This window comes from Ovis aries, chromosome 4 (genome assembly GCF_016772045.2).
Source record: "Ovis aries strain OAR_USU_Benz2616 breed Rambouillet chromosome 4, ARS-UI_Ramb_v3.0, whole genome shotgun sequence".
NCBI lineage: Eukaryota > Metazoa > Chordata > Mammalia > Artiodactyla > Bovidae > Ovis > Ovis aries.
The window spans coordinates 96,799,030-96,821,083 of NC_056057.1; the positions used below are offsets into that span (position 1 = coordinate 96,799,030).

The following is a 22,054-nucleotide window of genomic DNA, read 5'->3' on the forward strand; positions in this document are numbered from 1 at the left end:
CATTGCTCTCTCCTTTCTATCTCCATCCCCAGTAGTCTTACTGTGGCCAAGGAGCGGGGAGAGAGGAATCTTGCATTATTTATTTCTGTGGCCCCAGAGCCTGGTATGGAGTATGAACTAAATATTTGTTGAATTGAATCAGAATTTTAAAATCCATTTTCCTTTGAGTGGGAAGAAAGATATTTATTTAGAAACTACATTCTTACATTGCTTTAAACCTTAGTGAGTAGATCATGTCATGATGCCATTTGTTTAATATGCTAATATTTTTTGAGGTAAATTTATATTATTGATTTTACTCTAATATATTTAAATTTTCTGATGATTGTTCTGTATATAGACTATATTATCTTACAGCTGTAGTTACTACCTTGGGATGTAGGTAGAAAAATAAAATGTTTTATAGACTTTGTGTTTTTTTTAGGATAACATTTGGTGCTTTCTGGATTTAATTTGAGTGTAAGAGAATCTGGGATATCTTTGAGATTTTTTTTCTCTATAAATTCTTCTATTTCTATTATAAAATTAAAAGCATAATTTACCAAAGTGGTTTCATATACTTTATTTCATTATGTATTCTTATACCTGCTACCATTAGGTTGATTTTAATCATCTTCTAAGATGCATTTATTGTTAAGTCTTAGAAAGAACCTTTTCTAGTCCAGTCTTATTGATATAACAATCAGATATAGTGGTTGGAGATTGAGTTTGTGGGAGGGAAGTGTGTATGTGTATTTGTTAAACATATCTGGATTTCAATCCTGATTTTTTTTCCCCACTGACTTTTTATTTGATCTTGAAGGAGTTATAATGATGATAAAAATAGGAATAATTGGTTTGTGGGAGTTAAATGAAATAATTTATAACATATATAAATATATACTATTTATATGCAACATTAACATACAAATACATACTTATTAGTTCTTCTGAGAGAATTTGATGTAAATTTAGAGGTCTTTTGGTTTTTGATATAATCTCACTGTGGAAATATTTTTAAGCAGTTTAAAAATTTTTGAAAAGCAATTTAAAGCAAGCAGTATTGAAGGGAAAAAAAATATTTCACCCGTAATTCCACATTCTAACCAGTATTATTTCAGTATATTTGTTTCATCTTTTGTATATATTGCCCTTACTGATGTTTTAGAAAGTAAGGGAAACCATAAGTATACTTTTATATTTTTAGAAAAAAATACTGAAAATCATTTTAAGAACTTTCTCGTAAGAATTAGGTAGGTTGTAACTTTCCTCAAGTAGAACTTGAAGAAACCAGAAGTTCCCTCTTTATAAAGTTGGTGCCTACGTAGTGAATATAAAGAAGTCCAGTGCTTATTTTAAATATGCATTTCATAGGTTTCCTGAGCAGGGTTCTTAATCTGTTGAAATTATATGTAATATTTGGTTTGCATATTCATTTTTCTGAAAGAGAATCCCATGAATTCAGATCATCAAAGAGTTAAGAATATTTTCACTAGACTAAAATGTTTTTTTCAAACCTCAGGAGTAATATTTATTGAATACCTATAATACGTAGAGGTTGGGATTAAAACTTTAATATGTTCATTTATTTTATTTACTACTGGAAAGGTAGATAATCCTCATTATACAGAATAGATGATGTGTCCAAGGCTGTGGAGCTGGGATTTGAACCTAGGTCTATAGGACTGTGTGGCTCCAAAGCCTGTGTTCATGCTGCTGTTACCTTGGTGATTCTTAGATTCTTATGCTGAAGATACAATGAAAGTCTCTGGTGTAATAGCAGAAAAGAGAAAACACAGTAGATTGTGAGAGCTAACTCCTGAGACCTTAGCAAATTTTAAACATGTAAATAGTAATAAAGCATATAACTTCACTTATAAAATACCATAAAGTGAAATTGAAAAACATAGTTAATTCCTTTACATTCTTATTAAAAGCTATTGCAGATATAAAGAGTGAGGAACAACAGCTTTCCTAATAATTGCTAATATTTATTGAGTGCTTGCAGTGTGCCAGGTATTTAACTAGACTAAAACTTCACAGAGCTCATTTCAGCTTCTTTGAAGTGACTTGTATTTCAGAGCAATTATTGATTCCCAGGGTTTCATGTATCTTGTTTTCTTAAATATTAAAAATGTAATAGTCCTTAAATTTTCTTTTCCTTTTTCAGTCTGTTGATCTTTTTTTTTTTTTTCCAGTTTTGCTACAGCTCTAAGAATACAGGGCCATTTTTAAAAGTACATGGAGGCACAGATTTTACTCTAATTTTCAAAGTTTTCTTCCAAGTGAATTCTGTTGTTATTACTAGAGAAGGAATGTTGTATTTTGTCCTACTTGGAAGAGCATGTCAATTTTATTGATCATAATTCCTACACCTGGCAGTTTTCCACTTACATTCTTCAACTGTGAGTTGTGTTTCAAGTCTGAGTAAAATAAGGCGAATAGAGAGAAAAGACATGTCTGATTTGCTTCAGAGTGGAAGTCTGTCCAGATGAAAACTTCATTGCACTAGGCAATTCTTTGTTCAACTCTCATTGAATTTTAAGAACCTATATTACCAGCCTTTTTCTGACTTAAGCAGAATAGGTGATAAGATTTAGGCAAAACCCCAGCATTTGATATCTTTTAAAGAGTTAAAGAAGTTGCTGGAAAGAGCCCTTCTATGGAAATCTGAACCTGACTGTTCTATATACTTTATATGTAAAGTTCTTCCTTTTTTATTTTTTAATTCTACATAATGGTTTTCCTCGATATTCTTTAAAGAAACCATTGAAGAAAGTAGGTAAACATGGGCTTTAGTTTTTAAATACAAATACATTCATATGGTTGTATTTCTGTAACTACATGTGATGGTATATTTCTGTAACTTCATGTGACACAAATCTGCTTCTCTCATAGGGTTATCAGAAAGGAATTCTAAAATATAGCCCTAGTATAAAGTGTATTGTCATAGGCAGGAAATACAACCTTTTAGCATGGAAATAGCAATATACTGAAATATCCCAAAAGATCAGTCTGTAGTTTTGTAATCATAGCTTTACGTAAGAAATATAGCTCTTTTTAAAGAGAGACAGATGAATCCAGTTGATAATCTGCTGGGTCTTGAGAGTTCAAGAGAATGGCTAAAGAAAGTAAGGTTAAAGAGCACATAAAATATCTTTTTCCCTTCTAATTTATTCCTCCCTTCAAAAATTCTCATGTCAATCTAAGGTCTTAGCTACATTTTCAGAGGGATTAGACTCATAAACTAAATGTCCTGACAGAGTTCATTTAACCTTGGATATAAATTTGTGTTTCTTAAAAGCTTTTTTAAAAATTTCATTTGTTTTTCTATTGTATTACACTAGAAATTGTGTATTACACTAGAAATTAAGCTAACCTCTTTTACAAGGCTACTAACCCTCCTCTTCTCTCTTTTTGAGACTTGAATTAAAAAATTTTTTTTTAAATTTTGTTTTAGGGTATAGCCAATTAACAAACAGTATTATGATAGTTTCAGGTGAACAGTGAAGGAATTCAGCCATACATATACATGTATCCATTCTCCCCCAAACTCCCCTCCCATCCAGCCTGTCGTCACATAACATTGAGCAAAGTTCCTGTGTACAGTAGGTCCTTGTTGGTTATCCATTTTAAATGCACGACATTAGAATTTTATCTGAGATTGGACCCATGGTATGTCAGTCCATAGTATATGCATTCTGTACTATTCCAAAGTGGAAAAATGGATTTAATTATGAATAGTAGTGTGCCATCTTGTGGAGGATTATGCAATCAGCATAGTCTGATTTACCCCTAAGAATCAGAGGAGGATAGATACAGCAGTAAAATAAAAAGCTTGCTTCTTTGTGCAAAATGGTGTGAAGACAATGATGTGATAACATTTCTACCTTATTTTTAGTGTATCTGAGATGTATAGATTAGTACTTTTGGTAGTAAGTAGTTGTAGGGTTTATCTAGTACTGATACCGAAAAAGACCTGTGCCAAAGAATATGGCAGCATTTTAACTTTTGTGGCTGAAGTAATGACTGATTGGTGATTGATCCATTTAGTCTCTGAGAATGAAATTGACTTGATATCTTTAACATTGGCTATTATTGATCACTTTATTCCCAATCTTTCTGCTTCTTGGCTCATCCTTTTTAGTGAGTCCATATGCTGCAGGTTCAGATCTGACCATGTCACATCTTTGCATAAAATCTTCTGTGGATCTGTACTGTGTGTAGTTGTTGTTAGTCGCTCAGTTGTGTCCTACTCTTTTGTGACCCCATGGACTGTAGTCCACCAGGCTCCTCTGTCCATGGGCTTTCTCAGGCAGCAGTACTGGAGTGGGTTGCCATTTCTTTCTCCAGGGAGTTTTCTTGACCCAGGAATTGAACCTGCAAACCCACATCTCCTGCATTGACCAGAGGATTATTTACCTCTGACCTACACGGGAAGTTCATACTGTCTGTGGAGTCAAGTTCAAAACATTTATGTTGCTGTTTATCCCATTTCATGATCTGTCTGCTGCCTGTCTTTATATCTTAACTATATTCCTCTACCTTTTTTGTTCTTTTAAAATGAACAGTGTGTTTATTCATCACACAGCTTTCACCATGGTACGTGCATTATTGAATTCTCATGGTGGTTTTATGAGATAGGTATTCTGTCTCAGAATTTTAGAGCTGAGGAAACCAGTGGTTAAGGAATGTGGTATTGGTTCCACAGCCACGGTGGTAGAGCTGCGATATCATTCAAGGTCTGCCTGGCTTTAAATTCTGTCTTTTAAAACACTTTTTGTGTGTTTTTCTGTCTCTGTACCTTTATTTTACTTTGTACCCTACTTGAAAAAGTCCTCTTCTCTTTCTTTCATTCTGTCAACAAAGCCACCTTCTGATGCATAGGTCAGATACCGCTTGTCACCATGAAATCTTCCTGGGTCCCTTCAGTTTGTTGTATTCTCTTTCCTTTTGTGAACTCCCATGGTGATCTTTTTACCTTTCTTATGGCACTTGCACTGTGGTGATTTATGTACTTGTTTTACATTGGTGTTGTTCAGTTGCTAAGTTGCATATGACTTTTTGTGACCCCATGGACTACAGCACGCCAGCCTCCTCTGTCCTTCACTATCTCCTGGAGTTTGCTCAAATTCATGTTCTTTGAGTTGGTGATGCAAGCTAACCATCTCATCCTCTACCACCCCCTTTTCCTTTTGCTTTTAATCTTTCCCAACATCAGGGTCTTTTCCACTGAGTTGGCTCTTCCTAATGGGTTGCCAAAGTATGGAAGCTTCAACATTTTATATTCTTCACTAGATTGTAAGCTCCTTGAGGGTAGGGACGATGTTGTCTTTGTTTGTTTTTTTTCTCTAAAGTGCCTTGCCAGTCCAGATTAGTACTGAGAAAATACTGACTGAACATTCCCATGCATCTGGGAAAAATAGTCTCTGTGGCCTATGCTCCTTTTAAGAAAAGACAATAGAGAAAGGGCTGCTGCTTGGGGAGGATTTACTACCCTATGCATGTATATGAATTATTTAAAAAAATTTTTTTAATTGGAGGGTAATTACTTTACAATGTATTAGCTTCTGTTGTACAGCATTGTGAATCAGCTGTATGTATACATATAGCCCCTCCCTGAGATGAGTTTGAGCAAACTCCCAGAGATGGTTAAGGACAGGGAAGCCTGGTGTACTGCAGTCCATGGGGTCGCAAAGAGTTGGACACAACTTAGCAACTGAATAACAACAACATTCCCTCTCTCTTGAGCCTCCTTATCATCCCTCCATCTTATCCCGTTAAGTCATCACAGAGCCCTGAGCTGAGCTCCCTGAGCTGTATGTAACAGCTTCCTACTAGCTGTTCTATGCTTGGTAGTGTATAGATTTTAGTGCTACTGTTCGAGTTGGTCCCACCTTTTCCTTCTCTTACTGTGTCCCCAAGTCCATTCTCTACATCTGCGTCTCTATCCTGCCCTGCAGATAGGTTCATCAGTTCCATTTTTCTAGATTCCATATATGTGCATTAACATACGATACTTGTTTTTCTCTTTCTGACTTACGACAGTCTCTAGATTCATCCACATCACTGCAAATGACCCAGTTTCTTTCCTTTCTATGGCTGAGTAATATTCCATTGTATATAGAAAGTGAAAGTGAAGTCGCTCAGTCGTGTCTGACTATTTGCGACCCCGTGGACTGTAGTCCACCAGGCTCCTCCATCCATGGGATTCTGCAGGCACGAATGCTGGAGTGAGTTGCCATTTCCTTCTCCAGGGGATCTTCCCGACCCAGGGATCGAACCTAGGTCTCCCATGTTGCAGGCAGATGCTTTAACCTCTGGGCCACCGTCCTTATCCATTCATCTGTCGATGGACATCTAGGTTGCTTCCATTTCCTGACAGTTGTAAATAGTGCTGCAGTGAACATTGGGGTACATGTGTCTTTTGAGTTACGGTTTTCTCAGGGTGTATATCCAGTAGTGGGATTGCTGGGTCATATAGTAGTTTTATTCATAGTTTCTTAAGGAATGGAGAACACTGTTCTCCATAGTAGCTGTATCAATTTATGTTCCCACCATCAGTTCAAGAGGATTCCCTTTTCTCCACATACTCTCCATCACCTATTGTATGTAGATAGTTTTGGTCATGGCCATTCTGACTGGTATAAAGTGAAACCTCGGTGTAGTTTTGATTTGCATTTCTCTAATAATGAGCAACGCTGAGCATCTTTTCATGCGTTTGTTGACGATCTGTATGTCTTCATTTGAGACGAAGTTCTGCTTAGGTCTTCCACCCATTTTTTTAATTGGGCTGTTTGTTTCCCTGGCTTTGAGCTGCACATGAATTGTTATATAACCTATAACCATGAGAGTTTAAACCAAGCTACTGCCATGTTGCAAGTAATAGCATTTCCTCTTTTCTGCTTTCTTAGTTCTCACTACAATTCTGATTATTTGTATAATCTTTAGAAGTTTTTTATATTCTTTATGCATTAAATAATATTTTTGCTGGTGTTCATGTCTAGATATTTTTATCTCCGAATGATTGAACTTAAATGATTAGATGATTTAATTAAAATTGTGTTACTCATTTCATTCAGGTATGTCAAAAGGTCCTGTTTCTATCTTGATTCATTCAATTTTACTATTAAACTTTTAACTGGGACCACAAAGCATTCACAGACAAGAATGACATCTTGGATTAATTCCATTGGGATGCTTGCTCTGTGCCAGATTTTATTTTGCTCAGCTATCAATGAGGCTGTTGTGGAAATGTGGGTTTTCTCTGCTGTGAGAATTTATGCGTACAAAGAAACTTGCTTTTCAGAAAGAACATTGAGAACCCAGAGCCCAGGAGGAAAGGTTATTAAAGTTAATGAACTAGGGTAACCTCATCCAGAGGTTGCCCAGAAACACTATTAAAACAAAAGGTCAATTGCTATTGCTATTTTAGTTATATACCCTCTCCCTCTCCAGGCTTTAGAATCTAATGGGGTTTGGCAAATAATTTTTATGTCAGATGAAAATTCTTAAATTTTTTCCTGTAAAATTCTCAGTACCTGGGCATTACTGTGTTTCATTTGGGAAATAGAATGTTACTTAACTAATGATAATGGATTGTTTTGTATTTCTGAGAGATGGCAGTTTAATAGTTTCCACTATTTCACATTTGTACAGAACCAAAAATGTTCTAGGTACTTAAGTTAAACATGGAAGCAGATACAGTAATACTATTTTTTATTGCATTTGTGGTGCTTAGTAACTAGAAAGCATTTTGTGTGTGTATGCATGTTTTAAAGGTAGAAATGCTGTTCATGCTTGACAACAGTCTTCAGAATGTTTTCATGTAACTTATATCTAAAAATCTTTATCACCACACTAAGAGCTCTATAAATGAAACAACCAGGACCCAGGCAAGTGAAGTGACCTATACATGATTACTAAGTTAGCGTTAGAATGGTTCCAATGGTTTGTTCTTATCCAACAGCTTTGTTTTGATTTCCTGTAGGTTCTTTCATTTAGAAGATTCACTTAGAGTTTGAAATTACTTGAAAACATGACAAAAATCTCTTATAAGATATCTCTATGAATGGCGGGAATTTTCTTAAGTAGTGTTATAGTATTTCCGTATGCACTCTGCATTTTAACCCTTCATGGTAGGATGTAATGTAGATGACAGTCTCCATATATATAGGCTTGGGTCATGTCAGTTAGAGAGTAGATGGCTTTATAGTTTTCCTGTAATATATTATTTAACTTAAAAAAGTGGTTCGGTTCAGTTCAGTCGCTTAGTCGTGTCCAACTCTTTGTGGCCCCATGAATCACAGCACGCCAGGCCTCCCTGTCCATCACCAACTCCCGGAGTTTACTCACTCATGTCCATCGAGTTGGTGATGCCATCCAGCCATCTCATCCTCTGTCGTCCCCTTCTCCTCCTGCCCCCAATCCCTCCCAGCATCAGGGTCTTTTCCAATGGTATGTATAACCGGTAGACATAAGATATTTACAATGGAGATAAATATTTGAAGAAAAGAAAGGCACTATTATTTTTTAAAGAAAGTGGATGATTCACAGTGTTGTATATAAAAATTTTCACTAGTCTCTAAGCAAGAAATGTTTTGTCACATGATAAAGTCCATAGATATAATAGACATTTCAGAGTTAGAAGAAATCAAATTTTCAGGATACCTGGAGTGACTTAAAAGTTGATTTCTGAGGAGTTAAATCTGCCACAATATATTTGCAGTCATTTCCCCCAGTTTCCATGGGAATATCAAGGCTATGCATCACTTTATTCTTAAGACATCTAATTTCAGCTCAGCTAGTTTTAACTATTAGTTTTGATATTGTAGTAGAAAACAGTTTTACTGTGAAGTTTTTTTCTGCACTGTATATCCCTCTGGAAATTTTTTTTAAGACCCTGAAGCTGGATTGTTGAGAAGCTGGTAAATGTAAACTTTTCATGGCCTAACACAGAAGATCCTAAATTGGCTGCTCATCAGGATTCCCCTTGGGTACTGTCAAAGTACTGCCTCTTTTTACTCACAAAGGACCTTTGGAATCAGAATTTTAGGGGATGCCTCTTAGTTACCTTCATATTTATAAATCTATCAAAATACTGGTTCTGCAGCAGCCTTTCCATATGCTTATGTTTAGGAAATACTAGTATTTATTTTGGAATGTTACTAGTTTAAAAATCTCATTTTTAAGGTTACTTAGAGGTACCTTCTTAAATGACCTTAGAAGCAATGGCTAAATATGGGTGCCTTTGCTTAAATTCTGTCTTAAGTTTATTTTTTTAAACATATTTTTCTAATTTTCACAGAGACGGTTTATTTGTTTGGTGGCTGGGATGGAACGCAAGATCTTGCTGACTTCTGGGCGTACAGTGTGAAAGAGAACCAGTGGACTTGTATCTCTAGAGACACTGAGAAAGAGGCAAGTTTTCAGACTTGAGTTCTCACCCATCTTTATTACGAGAGGGGTGTGGGCATACACTTCTCTTTCTGAGTGGTTTGTGTTCTTTTCTAATGTGTGTCAGCAGTGGTAGCAGAAGAATTTGTGGTGACAGGTTTGGCTTCAGCATTCTTGCATTCCAGCTTCTATACCAGGTTCTTGAACTACAGTTACAGGAACAAATCTACGTTATAGAGATAAATAGGAATGAGTGTCTAATGTAACTTAGATTTTAACCATTTTAGTTAAAATGTAACTGTGTAAACTATCTTTTTTCTCGTGTTCTGTCACCTCTACTCTTATTTTGTACATTTACTTTTGTTTCCTTTGGAAATACATGCTTTTGATTCCTCACTATCTTACTACTTTGGCTCCTCAATTTGACTGTATTATCAGTTTCCGCAAATGATATATATTTTATTTTTAACTAAAATTGTTTATTCATGTGTGAGTCTGTCTATTGATGCATATACACGTAAAACTTCCATAGTGAATAGAATGTCTTGAATTTATGATTTTGAATTAAATAAGTGTATAATTAATTATACACTGCTATAAGGCACATATTCATGTATTTTTTAAAAATATCTTTGTAGAATTTTTTATTGTACTTTTCCATCCAAGCAGTTTTAGATTACAAGGTGAAAAATAAACTGAAAACAATTGTAACAGCAAATGAAAAGAAGAAAAGACTCAATTCAAAGCAACCAATTTTAATCTAGGAAGGCCATTTTTTAAAAAATCTGGTGCTATGTCTTTCATCTTAGGAAACTGGATCCTTGCTTACTTGGTGTGTTCCTTTGTTAAATATTTGAGTATTTTTTCTTTCTAAAGAGATCTTAAAATTATTATTATCCCTGTAAAAACAGGTTTTTCCTTTTCAGTATTAAGTACCATTTTCTGAAATGATTATTTCTCTCCTGAAAAATACAAAGGCAGATCTTAAAAGAATACCTTTCTTATTTCTCTTAAACTATTTTAAATCTAGGTTGATTGTGTCTGAATTGCTTTTGCAAGAAGTTTACAATTCATCCTGAAATCCTTTCTCTTTACTGAGTTGTGTCGAATTAGGGCCTAAGTTCCACCAGTTCTAGCACCCAATATTGAGTTTCAGACATTTTTTCCTCTCTATTCCTTTCAGCCTTGTGGTTTCTTTCTTAAATTTTTTTTTGCCTCCATTGTTGATTCCAAACCTAGTCTTCATTCATTAACATAGTCTTCAAAAAATTTTTTTTCTTTGGGCCACATAGCATCTCTGCTTAAACCCCATAATTAATCTCAGTCAAACTGTTTCAATTATCTACTGCATCCCACATATCACAATATATTCCATATATTACAAGTACCCACAAAACTTTCAGTTCAGTTCAGTTGCTGAGTCGTGTCCAACTCTTTGTGACCCCATGAATCGCAGCACGCCAGGCCTCCCTGTCCATCACCAACTCCCGGAGTTCACTCAGACTCGCGTCCATCAAGTCAGTGATGCCATCCAGCCATCTCATCCTCAGTCGTCCCCTTCTCCTCCTGCCCCCAATCCCTCCCAGCATCAGTCTTTTCCAATGAGTCAACTTTTCTCAGGAAGTAGCCAAAGTACTGGAGTTTCAGCTTCAGCATCATTCCCTCCGAAGAAATCCCAGGGCTGATCTTCAGAATGGACTGGTTGGATCTCCTTGCACCACAGTTCAAAAGCATCAATTCTTCAGCGCTCAGCTTTCTTCATAGTCCAACTCTCACATCCATACACAAAACTTTAGTGGCATATAATAATAAGTATTTATTTTGTTCACAAGTCTGTAGGTTAACTGGGCTCACTCATGTGTTGGGAGTCAGCTGACTGTCTCTAGTCTAGAATAGCTTCTGGGACTATTTGACTCTGTTCTGCATAGCCACTCACCTTCTTGTTGACTAGCATGAGTCTTATTCTCATGTAGGGGCAAGGCTGCAGGGGGGATGATGTAGACATATGCGCGTCATTAAATTTGTTATTGTCCCATTTTCCCAAAAGAAGTCATGTGATCAAATCCACAGTTATGGGTGATGGGTGGCACTACCCAGGGACATAGATCAGGGAAGCATGAGTAATAACAGCTACAGCAATAATAAACAAGTTTATCTACCTTAGTTCTATTTGCTTAGTGTGAAAACTTCAAATTTCTCATCATGATTTGGTCCCCACCTACTTTTCTAGCCTCATTATTTGGCTGTGCTAGCCATACTTGTGAGTGCTAGAATTTATTCAACATTCTCACCTGTGTTCTTTGGTATGCAATTTGTTATTTCCCTGTTTGGAATTAACAGAGGCTGCTCCTCCCATGTACTCAGCTTTTACCTAGTGTATGCCTCAGTTCAGCTCAGTTCAGTCACTCAGTCATGTCCAACTCCTTGCGACCCCATGAATCGCAGCACGCCAGGCCTCCCTGTCCATCACCAACTCCTGGAGTTCACTCAGACTCACGTCCATCGAGTCAGTGATGCCATCCAGCCATCTCATCCTCGGTCGTCCCCTTTTCCTCCTGCCCCCCAATCCCTCCCAGCATCAGAGTCTTTTCCAATGAGTCAACTCTTCACATGAGGTGCCAAAGTACTGGAGTTTCAGCTTTAGCATCATTCCCTCCAAAGAAATCTGAGGGTGGATCTCCTTCAGAATGGACTGGCTGGATCTCCTTGCAGTCCAAGGGACTCTCAAGAGTCTTCACCAACACCACAGTTCAAAAGCATCAATTCTTCAGCGCTCAACTTTCTTCACAGTCCAACTTTCACATCTATACATGACTACTGGTAAAACCATAGCCTTGACTAGACGGACCTTAGTCGGCAAAGTAATGTCTCTGCTTTTGACTGTGCTATCTAGGTTGGTCATAACTTTTCTTCCAAGGAATAAGTGTCTTTTAATTTCATGGCTGCAATCACCATCTGCAGTGATTTTGGAGCCCCTAAAAATAAAGTCTGACAGTTTCCACCGTTTCCCCGTCTATTTCCCATGAAGTGATGGGACCAGATGCCATGATCTTCATTTTCTGAATGTTGAGCTTTAAGCCACCTTTTTCACTCTCCTCTTTCACTTTCATCAAGAGGCTTTTTGGTTCCTCTTCACTTTCTGCCATAAGGGTGGTGTCCTCTGCATATCTGAGGTTATTGATATTTCTCCCGGCAATCTTGATTCCAGCTTGTGCTTCTTCCAGCCCAGCGTTTCTCATGATATACTCTGCATAGAAGTTAAATAAGCAGGGTGACAATATACAGCCTTGACATACTCCTTTTCCTATTTGGAACCAGTCCATTACTCCATGTCCAGTTATAACTGTTGCTTCCTGACCTGCATATAGGTTTCTCAAGAGGCAGGTCAGGTGGTCTGGGATTCCCATCTCTTTCAGAATTTTCCACAGTTGATTGTGATCCACACAGTCAAAGGCTTTGGCATAGTCAATAAAGCAGAAATAGATGTTTTTCTGGAACTGTGTATGCCTACTTACCCTTTAAAACACAGTTCACACTTCAGTTCCTCTGTGAAGCTTTTCTTGACTTCCCCAACCAGAATTGGAAGCTTCCTTTGGTATGACCACTTAACCCTTTACATTCCTTGAGTGGGTTACTACAGTGATTGGTTTATATTTCTATTTCCCAGTGGAAACTCTGAATTCCTTAAGGCATGGATGCTTACTCTGTAGTGAGTAAATAGTTCAGATAAGTTAGTTAAAAAGTTAATGCTGGAGAAAAGCAAAGAAATGATAAATAGAAAATTCAGAAAAGTGGCTGCTTTGTCAGGAGAGAGGAATTATAGGGGTCCTCAAAAGTAATATTAATGTAATATTCTAAGTAATATTTAGGATACAATTAATAGTAGATTATTCTGATGAGAACACTTTTCTGTTATTTTCAAATCAATAGAGATAAGTTGATTATCCAGTATCGGAATTAAGATTTATTATAGTTTTTTATTACTTACTTCATTTAAACACCTAAAAACCTTTGTTTCATTAGTGAAGTGAATGAGGATATATGGCTCTAGCAGAATGCTCATTCCTTCCAAAATTGAAGAGGTTCACATATCCAATTTTGTTTTCTACAAATTAGTACAGTAAGTACAAGTTTTATTATTTAATGATACCTCGGTGCATATTTTTTAAAAAGTATTATATACAATTAAAAAGCAGAATGTGCTTTTTTTACACACGTTACTCAATGTGTGTAAAATAATTAAGCAACAAGGATATATTGTGCAGCATAGGGAAATTGAACCATTAATTTATAATGACTTTAAATGGAGTAGAATCTATAAAAATATTGAATCACACACACACACAAAAGTAATTTAATTCATTTAGATTAAGTAATGTATCTAATAACACGTAGTAGCTCGAAAGATAGTAGAATGGCTCAGCTTTTAGAATAATTATTTTAAATGTTCATGTATATATACATGTAAGTTTTTATTGGTTCAAAAAATTATATTTTTAATTTTGCATTTTTATAAATATCTTTAATGTCTATCTTAGTGGAAGACAGCTAGATTCTCATATGTTCTTGTGCATGTCATCTTTTACAACATATTGTTTTACATAAAATATGTGAAAACATTGGACCTCACATTTATATATTCTTGGAAAGAATATTAATATTATTAGTAGTAGTATTTTAGTAGTATTTTAATTGTAGCCTTTTTATGTAATAGCGCATATTCTTTTTTGATCTTATACCCCAAATTGACAAATTGTTGTTTGCTTCTTAAAGGTAATTGCACTATAGACTCTGAGACCTCATCAGCTAATGTTTTGTATTCTGTTACAGTAGGATCCACTGATCTGTGTTGCTCTTTAAATATTATATGTTTTTCCTGTGCTTGTTTTTTTACTTGTGTGATGGTCACTTGAAAAATACTGGTTCTGTGAGTTAGGCAGGTCTTCAGATGTTGACATATTTTATTATACCAAACCACATTTGTTAATATCACTATCAGTCTCATTAGCAAAGTCTTTTATGTGTTGGGAAGGTGTCATAATCACAGTGGCAGGGAGAAGTTTTCTAAAATTCTAAATTGGCTTTAAAATGTACATTTTATTACTGGCAATAGATTTTATCAGTTGTTTTCCTTCAAAGTAAAATACTTCATTTATTTTTCAGAAAATCTCTGAATAACTGTACCTGGATTGTTAGTTTTCTTTTGAGTAAATACCATGTTTTGTGGAAAAAGCAGCTAGATCAGCATGCAACTAAAACAACTGCATAGATATTTTTCCTTAAGACAGCCATCATATGTCAAGCAGTACTGTTTCATAGTTTTCTAAGTCTCGTTAATTGTGACTGAATAGAAGGCAGGTAGGTTTATATTTGCTTCTAAATTCAGTCGGCTGCTATATCACAAGTCATGTAGCAAGTGAGTAAGAGTGAGAGTGAAAATAGTATTGTTATGAACAGTGACAGAGTTTATCTTACTGGGGTCCAAAATCACTGTGGATGGTGACTGCAACCACGAAATTAAAAGATACTTGCTTGCCCCTTAGAAGAAAAGCTATGACAGACCTAGACAGTGTATTAAAAAGCAGAGACATCACTTTGCCGATAAATGTCTGTGTAGTCGAAGCTATGATTTTTCCGGTAGTCACATATGGATGTGAGAGTTGAACCATAAAGAAGATGGAGTGCCGAAAAATTGATGCTTTCAAATTGTGGTGTTGGAGAAGACTCTTGAGAGTCTCTTGGACTGCATGGAGATCAAACCAGTCATTCCTAAAAGAAGTCAACCCTGAATATTCATTGGAAGGTACTGATGCTGAAGCTGAAGCTCCAATATTTTGGCCACCTGATATGAAGAGCTGACTCATTGGAAAAGACCCTGATGCTGGGAAAGATTGAGGGCAAGAGGAGAAGAGGGCAACAGAGGATGAGATGGTTAGATAGCATCACTGACTCAATGGACACGAGCTTGAGCAAACTCCAGGAGATAGTGAAGGACAGGGAAGCCTGGCATGCTGCAGTTCGTGGGGTCACAAATAGTCAGACATGACTTTAGTGACTGAACAACAGTAACAATTGTTATAAAAATGGCTTTGACTTTATAGAGTCCCTGAAGATCCCTGAAGTGCTGTTTTAACCCCCATTCCTTTTTCACATATAGGTAGTTATCCCAATAGTGCAATTTCCTTTATGGGCTTCCCTGATAGCTCAGTTGGTGAAGAATCCTCCTGCAATGCAGGAGACCCCGATTCGATTCCTGGGACAGGACAGTCCGCTGAAGAAGGGATAGGCTACCCACTCCTGTATTCTTGTCTTCCCTTATGGCTCAGCTGGTAAAAAATCCACCTGCAATGCAAGAAACCTGGGTTTGGTCCCTGGGTTGGGAAGATCCCCCAGAGAAGGGAAAGGCTGCCCACTCCAGTTACTTAATGTCCTTTATGGGTGTCTTACTGTTACCACAGCTCTGTCCCTGGCCCAGGACCCAGTTCATGATGATGCAGTGCATCTCAGTGTCATGTTTCTTTAGTGTCCTTTAGTTCCTCGACTTGTCTGTCTTCTTGACCATGGCATTTTTGAAGACTATATGGCAGTTTTGTAGACTCTCCTTCTGTTGGGTCCGCTTAGTGTTTCCCTAGGATTGGATATAGGTTAAGCATTTCTAGCTGGGATGCCACGTGTGAACATCAGGTCCTCCTAAATATGTCCTGTCAGGAGACAGGCACGTTACATCAGTTTGTCTGATGTGCTCACCAGATTTCCTACTGCATGATTAAGTGATTTGAGGGGAGACATTTTGAGACTATGAAAATATTGTTACTCATCAAACTTTCCAGAGAAGGAAATCACATCCTACTCCAATATTCTTGCCTAGAGAATCCCGTGGCCAGAGGAGCCTGGTGGGCTGCCGTCTATGGGGTCACACAGTTGGACACGACTGAAGCGACTTAGCAGCAGCAGCATCAAACTTTTGCCCTTTTAGCATCCATTGATGGAACTGTTAAAGCTTTCTCCAAAGTGATTGTACTGTTTTACATTCCTTCCAGAAATGTATGTGAGTTCTGGTCGCTTCTTATCTTCTTTCCCTGTTTGGCACCTTTTTCAAGAATCAATGGAGTATATATTTGTCTTTTAGGATATTCGAATCCGCCCCATTATCTTTTAATCTATTTATGTTCCAATGTGACTTTAGATCAAGTAGTATAAGACCTTTTTGTTCTTCGTTTTAAAAATTGGTTTGATTCTTCTAAGTCCTTTATATTTTCACATAAATTTTAGAATCATGTCAGTTTCTAACACTGTTGAAATTTTGATTGGATGTGTGTTCAGTCTATAAATCAACCTGGAGATAATTGATGTCTTAATATTGAACCTTCTAATCCATGAACAGGGCTAAATTTCCATTTATTTGAGTCTTACTCATTTTCCTTCAGCACTTGGAGTTTGCAGATTAGAGGTCTTTTTTATTAAATGGACCCCAGTATATTTTGCTTTTCCTTGCTGTTGTAAATGAAACTTAAACATTTTTAATTTTCAACTTGTTTCCTCATAATATACTGAAGTAAATTGATGTTTTAATATTTTTTGTATCATCACTTTTGTGAATCCACTTAATTATTTCTAATAGTTTGTCTTTTGTTCTATGTTGATTTCTTACGATGTTTTAAACAGTCCTGTCCTCTGTGAGTAGAGATGATTTTAACTTCTTTGTTTCCACTCTTAAAAAAAAATTTTTTTTAATGTCTTACTGCACCAGATGGACATCCTTATTTCAGATCTTAGCAGGAAAGCATTCTGTATTTCACCATTAAGTGAAAAATTAGCGTTACGAATATGTCTGTTTTATCTTCTTAGTCAAATTTTACTGTATTTTTCATGATAGTTCTTTGTTTTTTTTTAGTTTCTAGTTAGCCTCTTTTGATGGTACTGCTTTCATTTCTGATACTGGTAATTTGTATTTTCTCTCTCTTTAAAAAAAAATTAGCCTTACTACTGGTTTATAATTCTGTTAATCATTCTGTTATTTTTTTGAAAGAACAAAAAACTGTATGAGTTTTCTCTGTTTTTCCTTCTGTTCCCCAGTTTCTTGGTTTCTCTTCTTTATTCCCGTTTTTCTTCTTAGTTGGTAAGTAATTTGCTCATCATTTTAATAGCACTTTTGCTAATTAAACTGAAGCAAGAAGTTCTATTATTCTCCTATTAAAACTTCAGATTTCACACTATAGGAAATATGGTATAGATTCATTATATGTTGCCTCATATTTGTTTTTGAAATTGCTTAATTACAGAGGAAATTGTTTCTTTTTTCTTTTCAACCAGGTAAAGAACTTTATTAACTTTCGTTTCAGACTTTACCCCCAGGCTTCTTCAGCTTAATTAGCTGCAAAGAATGAATTGTATAAAAGCAAAAAATGTGAAGAGCTGCATTGTCTTGGGGCTTGGTATTAAAAATACTAGATCTAGATTTTATTAGATCCATAAAATTTTAAAGAGCAGTCATAATATAAGATAGCAACTCCCAATAACTTCTTCAAGATTTATCTTCTTCAAAAGTTGACTCGGCTTACTTTGCTTCATTCTTGGAAGCTTCATCAAAATTATCCGCAACATCTAGAACTTGCTCATCATCATCTTCTCCCGTGGCAAGTGGTGCTTTTCCATCCACAGATTGTTCGGACAGAGCCTCAGCCCCTCTCCTTAAACTGGTTGGACTCTCTGTGCCAAGCAGGTTTAAGATGCTGGGTAGCATTTCTTTCAGCTGCTTTGTCTCAGCATGGCCTGTAACGGTGAACATCTTTGCTACCAGAGAGGCCTAACCGCTAGGGTTATTCAGGTGAATCACTGACCCTTGGTTTGTGAACATCTTCACCTCTTCAATACCAGAGATACTGTTTACCTCTAACTTCTTTAAGGAGAACTGAAATTTCTTTATTGTCTGTTGTAACTGTTCTAAGAACCACCTTCTTCTTTCTGCTGACAGTTTTTTTTTCCCACTAATGTGCACTTGTGCTTGCCATTTGGTGAGTTTATTCTGGTTCACGATCATTTCTTTCATACTGCTGGAGCAGAAGTGGGGCTTCCCTGGAGGATTAGGTTTGGTGCTCATGGGGCCTCCCACAGACCAGCTGAAATTAGATGCACACGTGTGGGGACACAACATGGCAGCCGGAGCGGAAATTCTTTCTTAAATAAAATTTCTGCCTTTCTGCTGCAGATTTTCCTTGACAAAAATATTTAACAATAATCTTAAAATAGTAATTAGCGTGAATACTCACACGAATGTCAAACTGTTTTTCCTGTCTGATATTTTTATTCCTTCATCTGATCTAAATAATACTGGATTACTCATCCGATAATACTGCTTTTTTATGTTGTATCCTTCTCTAGAAATCTATAATAGTTCTTTAATGCTTGCAAGATTATACTCAGTTCTCTGTCAGTCATTCGCAGGCTTTGTATTTCTACCTTATACTTCAACTCTGCTGTTTCTGTGGCAGGAATTCTTCATCTCAGTCATAACTGCATATACTGTAGTGTATTTTTGCTTTTGTTTCTCTTATCTTGTACACATAGTAATAATATAGGTAGAATTTAGGAGATATTTAACAAATACAAGATATTTTTCCTTTTCCCTCTTTCAACTAATCCAGTCCTACCCAGCTGAAGTTCCATTTTTCTTTTCATGAATTCTTTTTTTTTTTAAGCCTATACTACAATTTTTTTTAACCTTTTGTTCTGTCCTGTGATACAGGTGATCTCAAGTAACTAATTTCTGTTGATAATATACTGTTCTTCATTTTGTTCCCTAATTAATGTCGCTGAATTATTTATCTTGTCAGGAGAGTCAATTTTATATAATACGAAGTGTGGAAGAAGTAGTGAAAGACTTGGGTTCTTATTCTGCTTCTTTCACTAGCTTACTGCTTTCAGGAGGCTATCTTTCTTCTTTGAGCTTCTGCATCTTTATTTTTTAAAGGAGAACATCAAACTATAAGTTTTATTAAGGTTCCTACCAATTATTAAATTCTAAATATTCTTGGAGTATCTGTTTTATGCTAGATTCTGATGAAGGGTACAAAAATATTTTGAAAAACCAAATGTGTCTTTGAGTAGATTGACATATACAAAAGAATTAAGCTCTGTACACAAATGACTAAAATGTAATGCAGTATACATTAGAAGCCATAGAATTGTTATAAACAGAGTGCAATAGAATAGAAAATAGTTGTTCTCATGTTTCCTGGTAGAGTTTAAACATTTCTAAGCTAAGATTTGTGTCTCCTATTGCTTCTTTTATTTTTCTATAGAGACTTAAGTCTAATATTGGATATATATTAGTTGGACTTGATCAAATTTCTGAGCAGACCTGTTCGTGAAAGTCAGCAAAAAGAGGCATTTAATTTTGTTTTGTATTATTTATTCTTTGAATTTTCTTTCTTTCTTTCTTTCTTTTTTTTTTTTTTTGTTTGCTCTCCACAGAATGGTCCTAGTGCTAGATCATGTCATAAAATGTGCATTGACATTCAACGAAGGCAAATCTACACTTTGGGGCGTTATTTGGATTCCTCTGTGAGGAACAGCAAATCTCTGAAAAGTGATTTCTATCGTTACGACATTGACACAAACACATGGATGTTACTCAGTGAGGATACTGCTGCTGACGGAGGACCGAAACTAGTGTTTGATCATCAGGTTTGGTGCATAGATAACTATATGATGGAATTAATTAGTGCTTAGTCACTCTTGCTGTTCGAATTTCAGATGTTATGCTGAGTTTTCTGTTAGTGATTTCTACCACAAATACCTATGACAAATAATGCAAGAAACTATTGTTTCAGTAGTTTTAAGTTATTCCTTAAATTCTTTTTCTCTTATTTGGTACAAAATAAAGTGATAAGATCTCGGAACACAGTTGTTAATTTATGAAAACTTTACAGAGAGTAGAGGGAGCAATACATGTGAGGAACTACCATGTAGTTCTATGGTATTCATAAATCATAACAATAAATTTTAAATTGTTTATTCTACATTCCTGAAAAATTTTAAATTACTTTATAATGAGTTCAAGGATTTGAAATGTAGAGTGTTTCTTCCAATGCAAGTACAGTATATTCACTTTTGTATATAATCACAAACTCAGTATAAGATAGATAAGAATTTGGCATGTACTAGATGAAGTTTAAATTCAGGACCAGTAGAAGTCATATAATGATGTTGTAAACAAGAAGGCTACATATAGCAGTCTCATAAACCATTTAAATATCAGAATGTGTATAGCTCTCATCATCCCTGTTATCATTGTTATCTTTGAATCCTTTTTTTTATTTTAAATTCTTATTTTGTATCAGTTCAGTTTAGGTCAGTACTACTTCAAACTAAATAGTAACGACTTTGAATTCAGTAGGCAGTTTTGCTTGGCTCAGCCCATGTCCAAAGTTTTTGGAGTATGGGGAAGAAAAAGACTTTTTAAAAAATCTATGCTATTAATGAACAAAGCATTATATCAGCACTTGAGAAATTGGGGCGTGATGCTAGAATTTATGACATAATCTATGCCTAATATCTAGGCATTAAAACCAAAGTCTTTATTTACTGCTTCTTTGCCAATTTTTGTTAATTCTTTAAAGCTTTCCTCCTGCCTTATTTATATTAACAAGTAGATTTTATAGGAGAATGGTGAAGGGAGTGCCTTATATGCCTACCGAGTATGTGGTGTGTGGAAAATAAAAAACATTAGTCTTGAGAGTGCTCCCCAGATTGAATTTGTAACTTGTGCTGGCTGTACATAACCCAGCTCTGTAAAGCTTTGCACTTTCCTGCTGACATACTCAGTGTTGTTCATGTAGAAAATAAGAACTCCAAAAAACTTAGACTTGCTCTGATCTTTTAAAAATAGAACATCAACAGATAACGTTATTAGGGAAACAATTTATTTTCTTCTAATTTGTTCCAAATATCTTTTCCAAAAGATGCTTATGTTTTTACAGGTTGAAAAAAAGAATAACTTAGGAGTAGTCTGAGGATATCGCATATGTTGTGCTCATGTGGGCCTATGTTTCTCTTGACTTTGGTTAAATAGAATGTCCCCTGAAGCCTAGGTTCTGTTAAATAATGCTTCATTTTTAACTCATTAGATGTTATTAACAGGACACTAGGGGTGAAGAGGCCAGGATTGCAGTGCTGATTCAGCCAGTGGCTACTTCTGTGACCTTGAACAATTAACATAATGTATTAGCATACATTTTCTATTCTGTTTCATGCAAATTCAAAGTTATGAGTTGGAACCAACTCCCAAGTTTGTAACACCATAAGATTTGACACTTAACATTCAATTTGAGAGGATCGTGAGAAAGCTAGAGGCCTGAAGATATGTTTAAAAATTACTTTGCCATTTTCAATTTTAGCATATTAAAAAAATTAAAATTCAAAGACTTTTAGATTTCCTAAGGACATAGTGGCAGCTTAGTGCTGAAGCTTTCCATGTTGTTGCTTTGTGTGATTCTTCAGGAACCATGAGAACCAAACAAAAAGATTTTTAAAAAAGGAAAAAAAATAAGACAAGTCACATATTCAGCAAAACCAGAAGCCAAAGAAAACCCACAACTCCCAATTCCTTGTAAATTTAGCAGAAACAACTGGAATACCTAGAAGCTGTATTGAAGCTCACAGCTGTTTAATGGGGAGA

General features: G+C 35.8%; 1 protein-coding gene and 1 pseudogene across 5 annotated transcripts in view; one reads left to right on the forward strand and one right to left on the reverse strand.

Annotated features, from left to right (window-relative positions):
- Positions 1 to 22,054, forward strand: part of MKLN1 (muskelin 1) — a 384,978-nt gene that overhangs the window by 287,598 nt on the left and 75,326 nt on the right. For all 5 annotated transcript variants that reach the window (XM_004008073.5, XM_042249238.1, XM_004008072.5 and 2 more), the window contains 2 exons: positions 9,287 to 9,399; positions 19,849 to 20,061. In XM_004008073.5, coding sequence (XP_004008122.1) covers positions 9,287 to 9,399; positions 19,849 to 20,061 — 326 coding nt within the window. The remainder of the gene's footprint in view (positions 1 to 9,286; positions 9,400 to 19,848; positions 20,062 to 22,054) is intronic.
- On the reverse strand, positions 12,334 to 18,424 carry LOC105607535 (transcription factor BTF3-like; annotated as a pseudogene).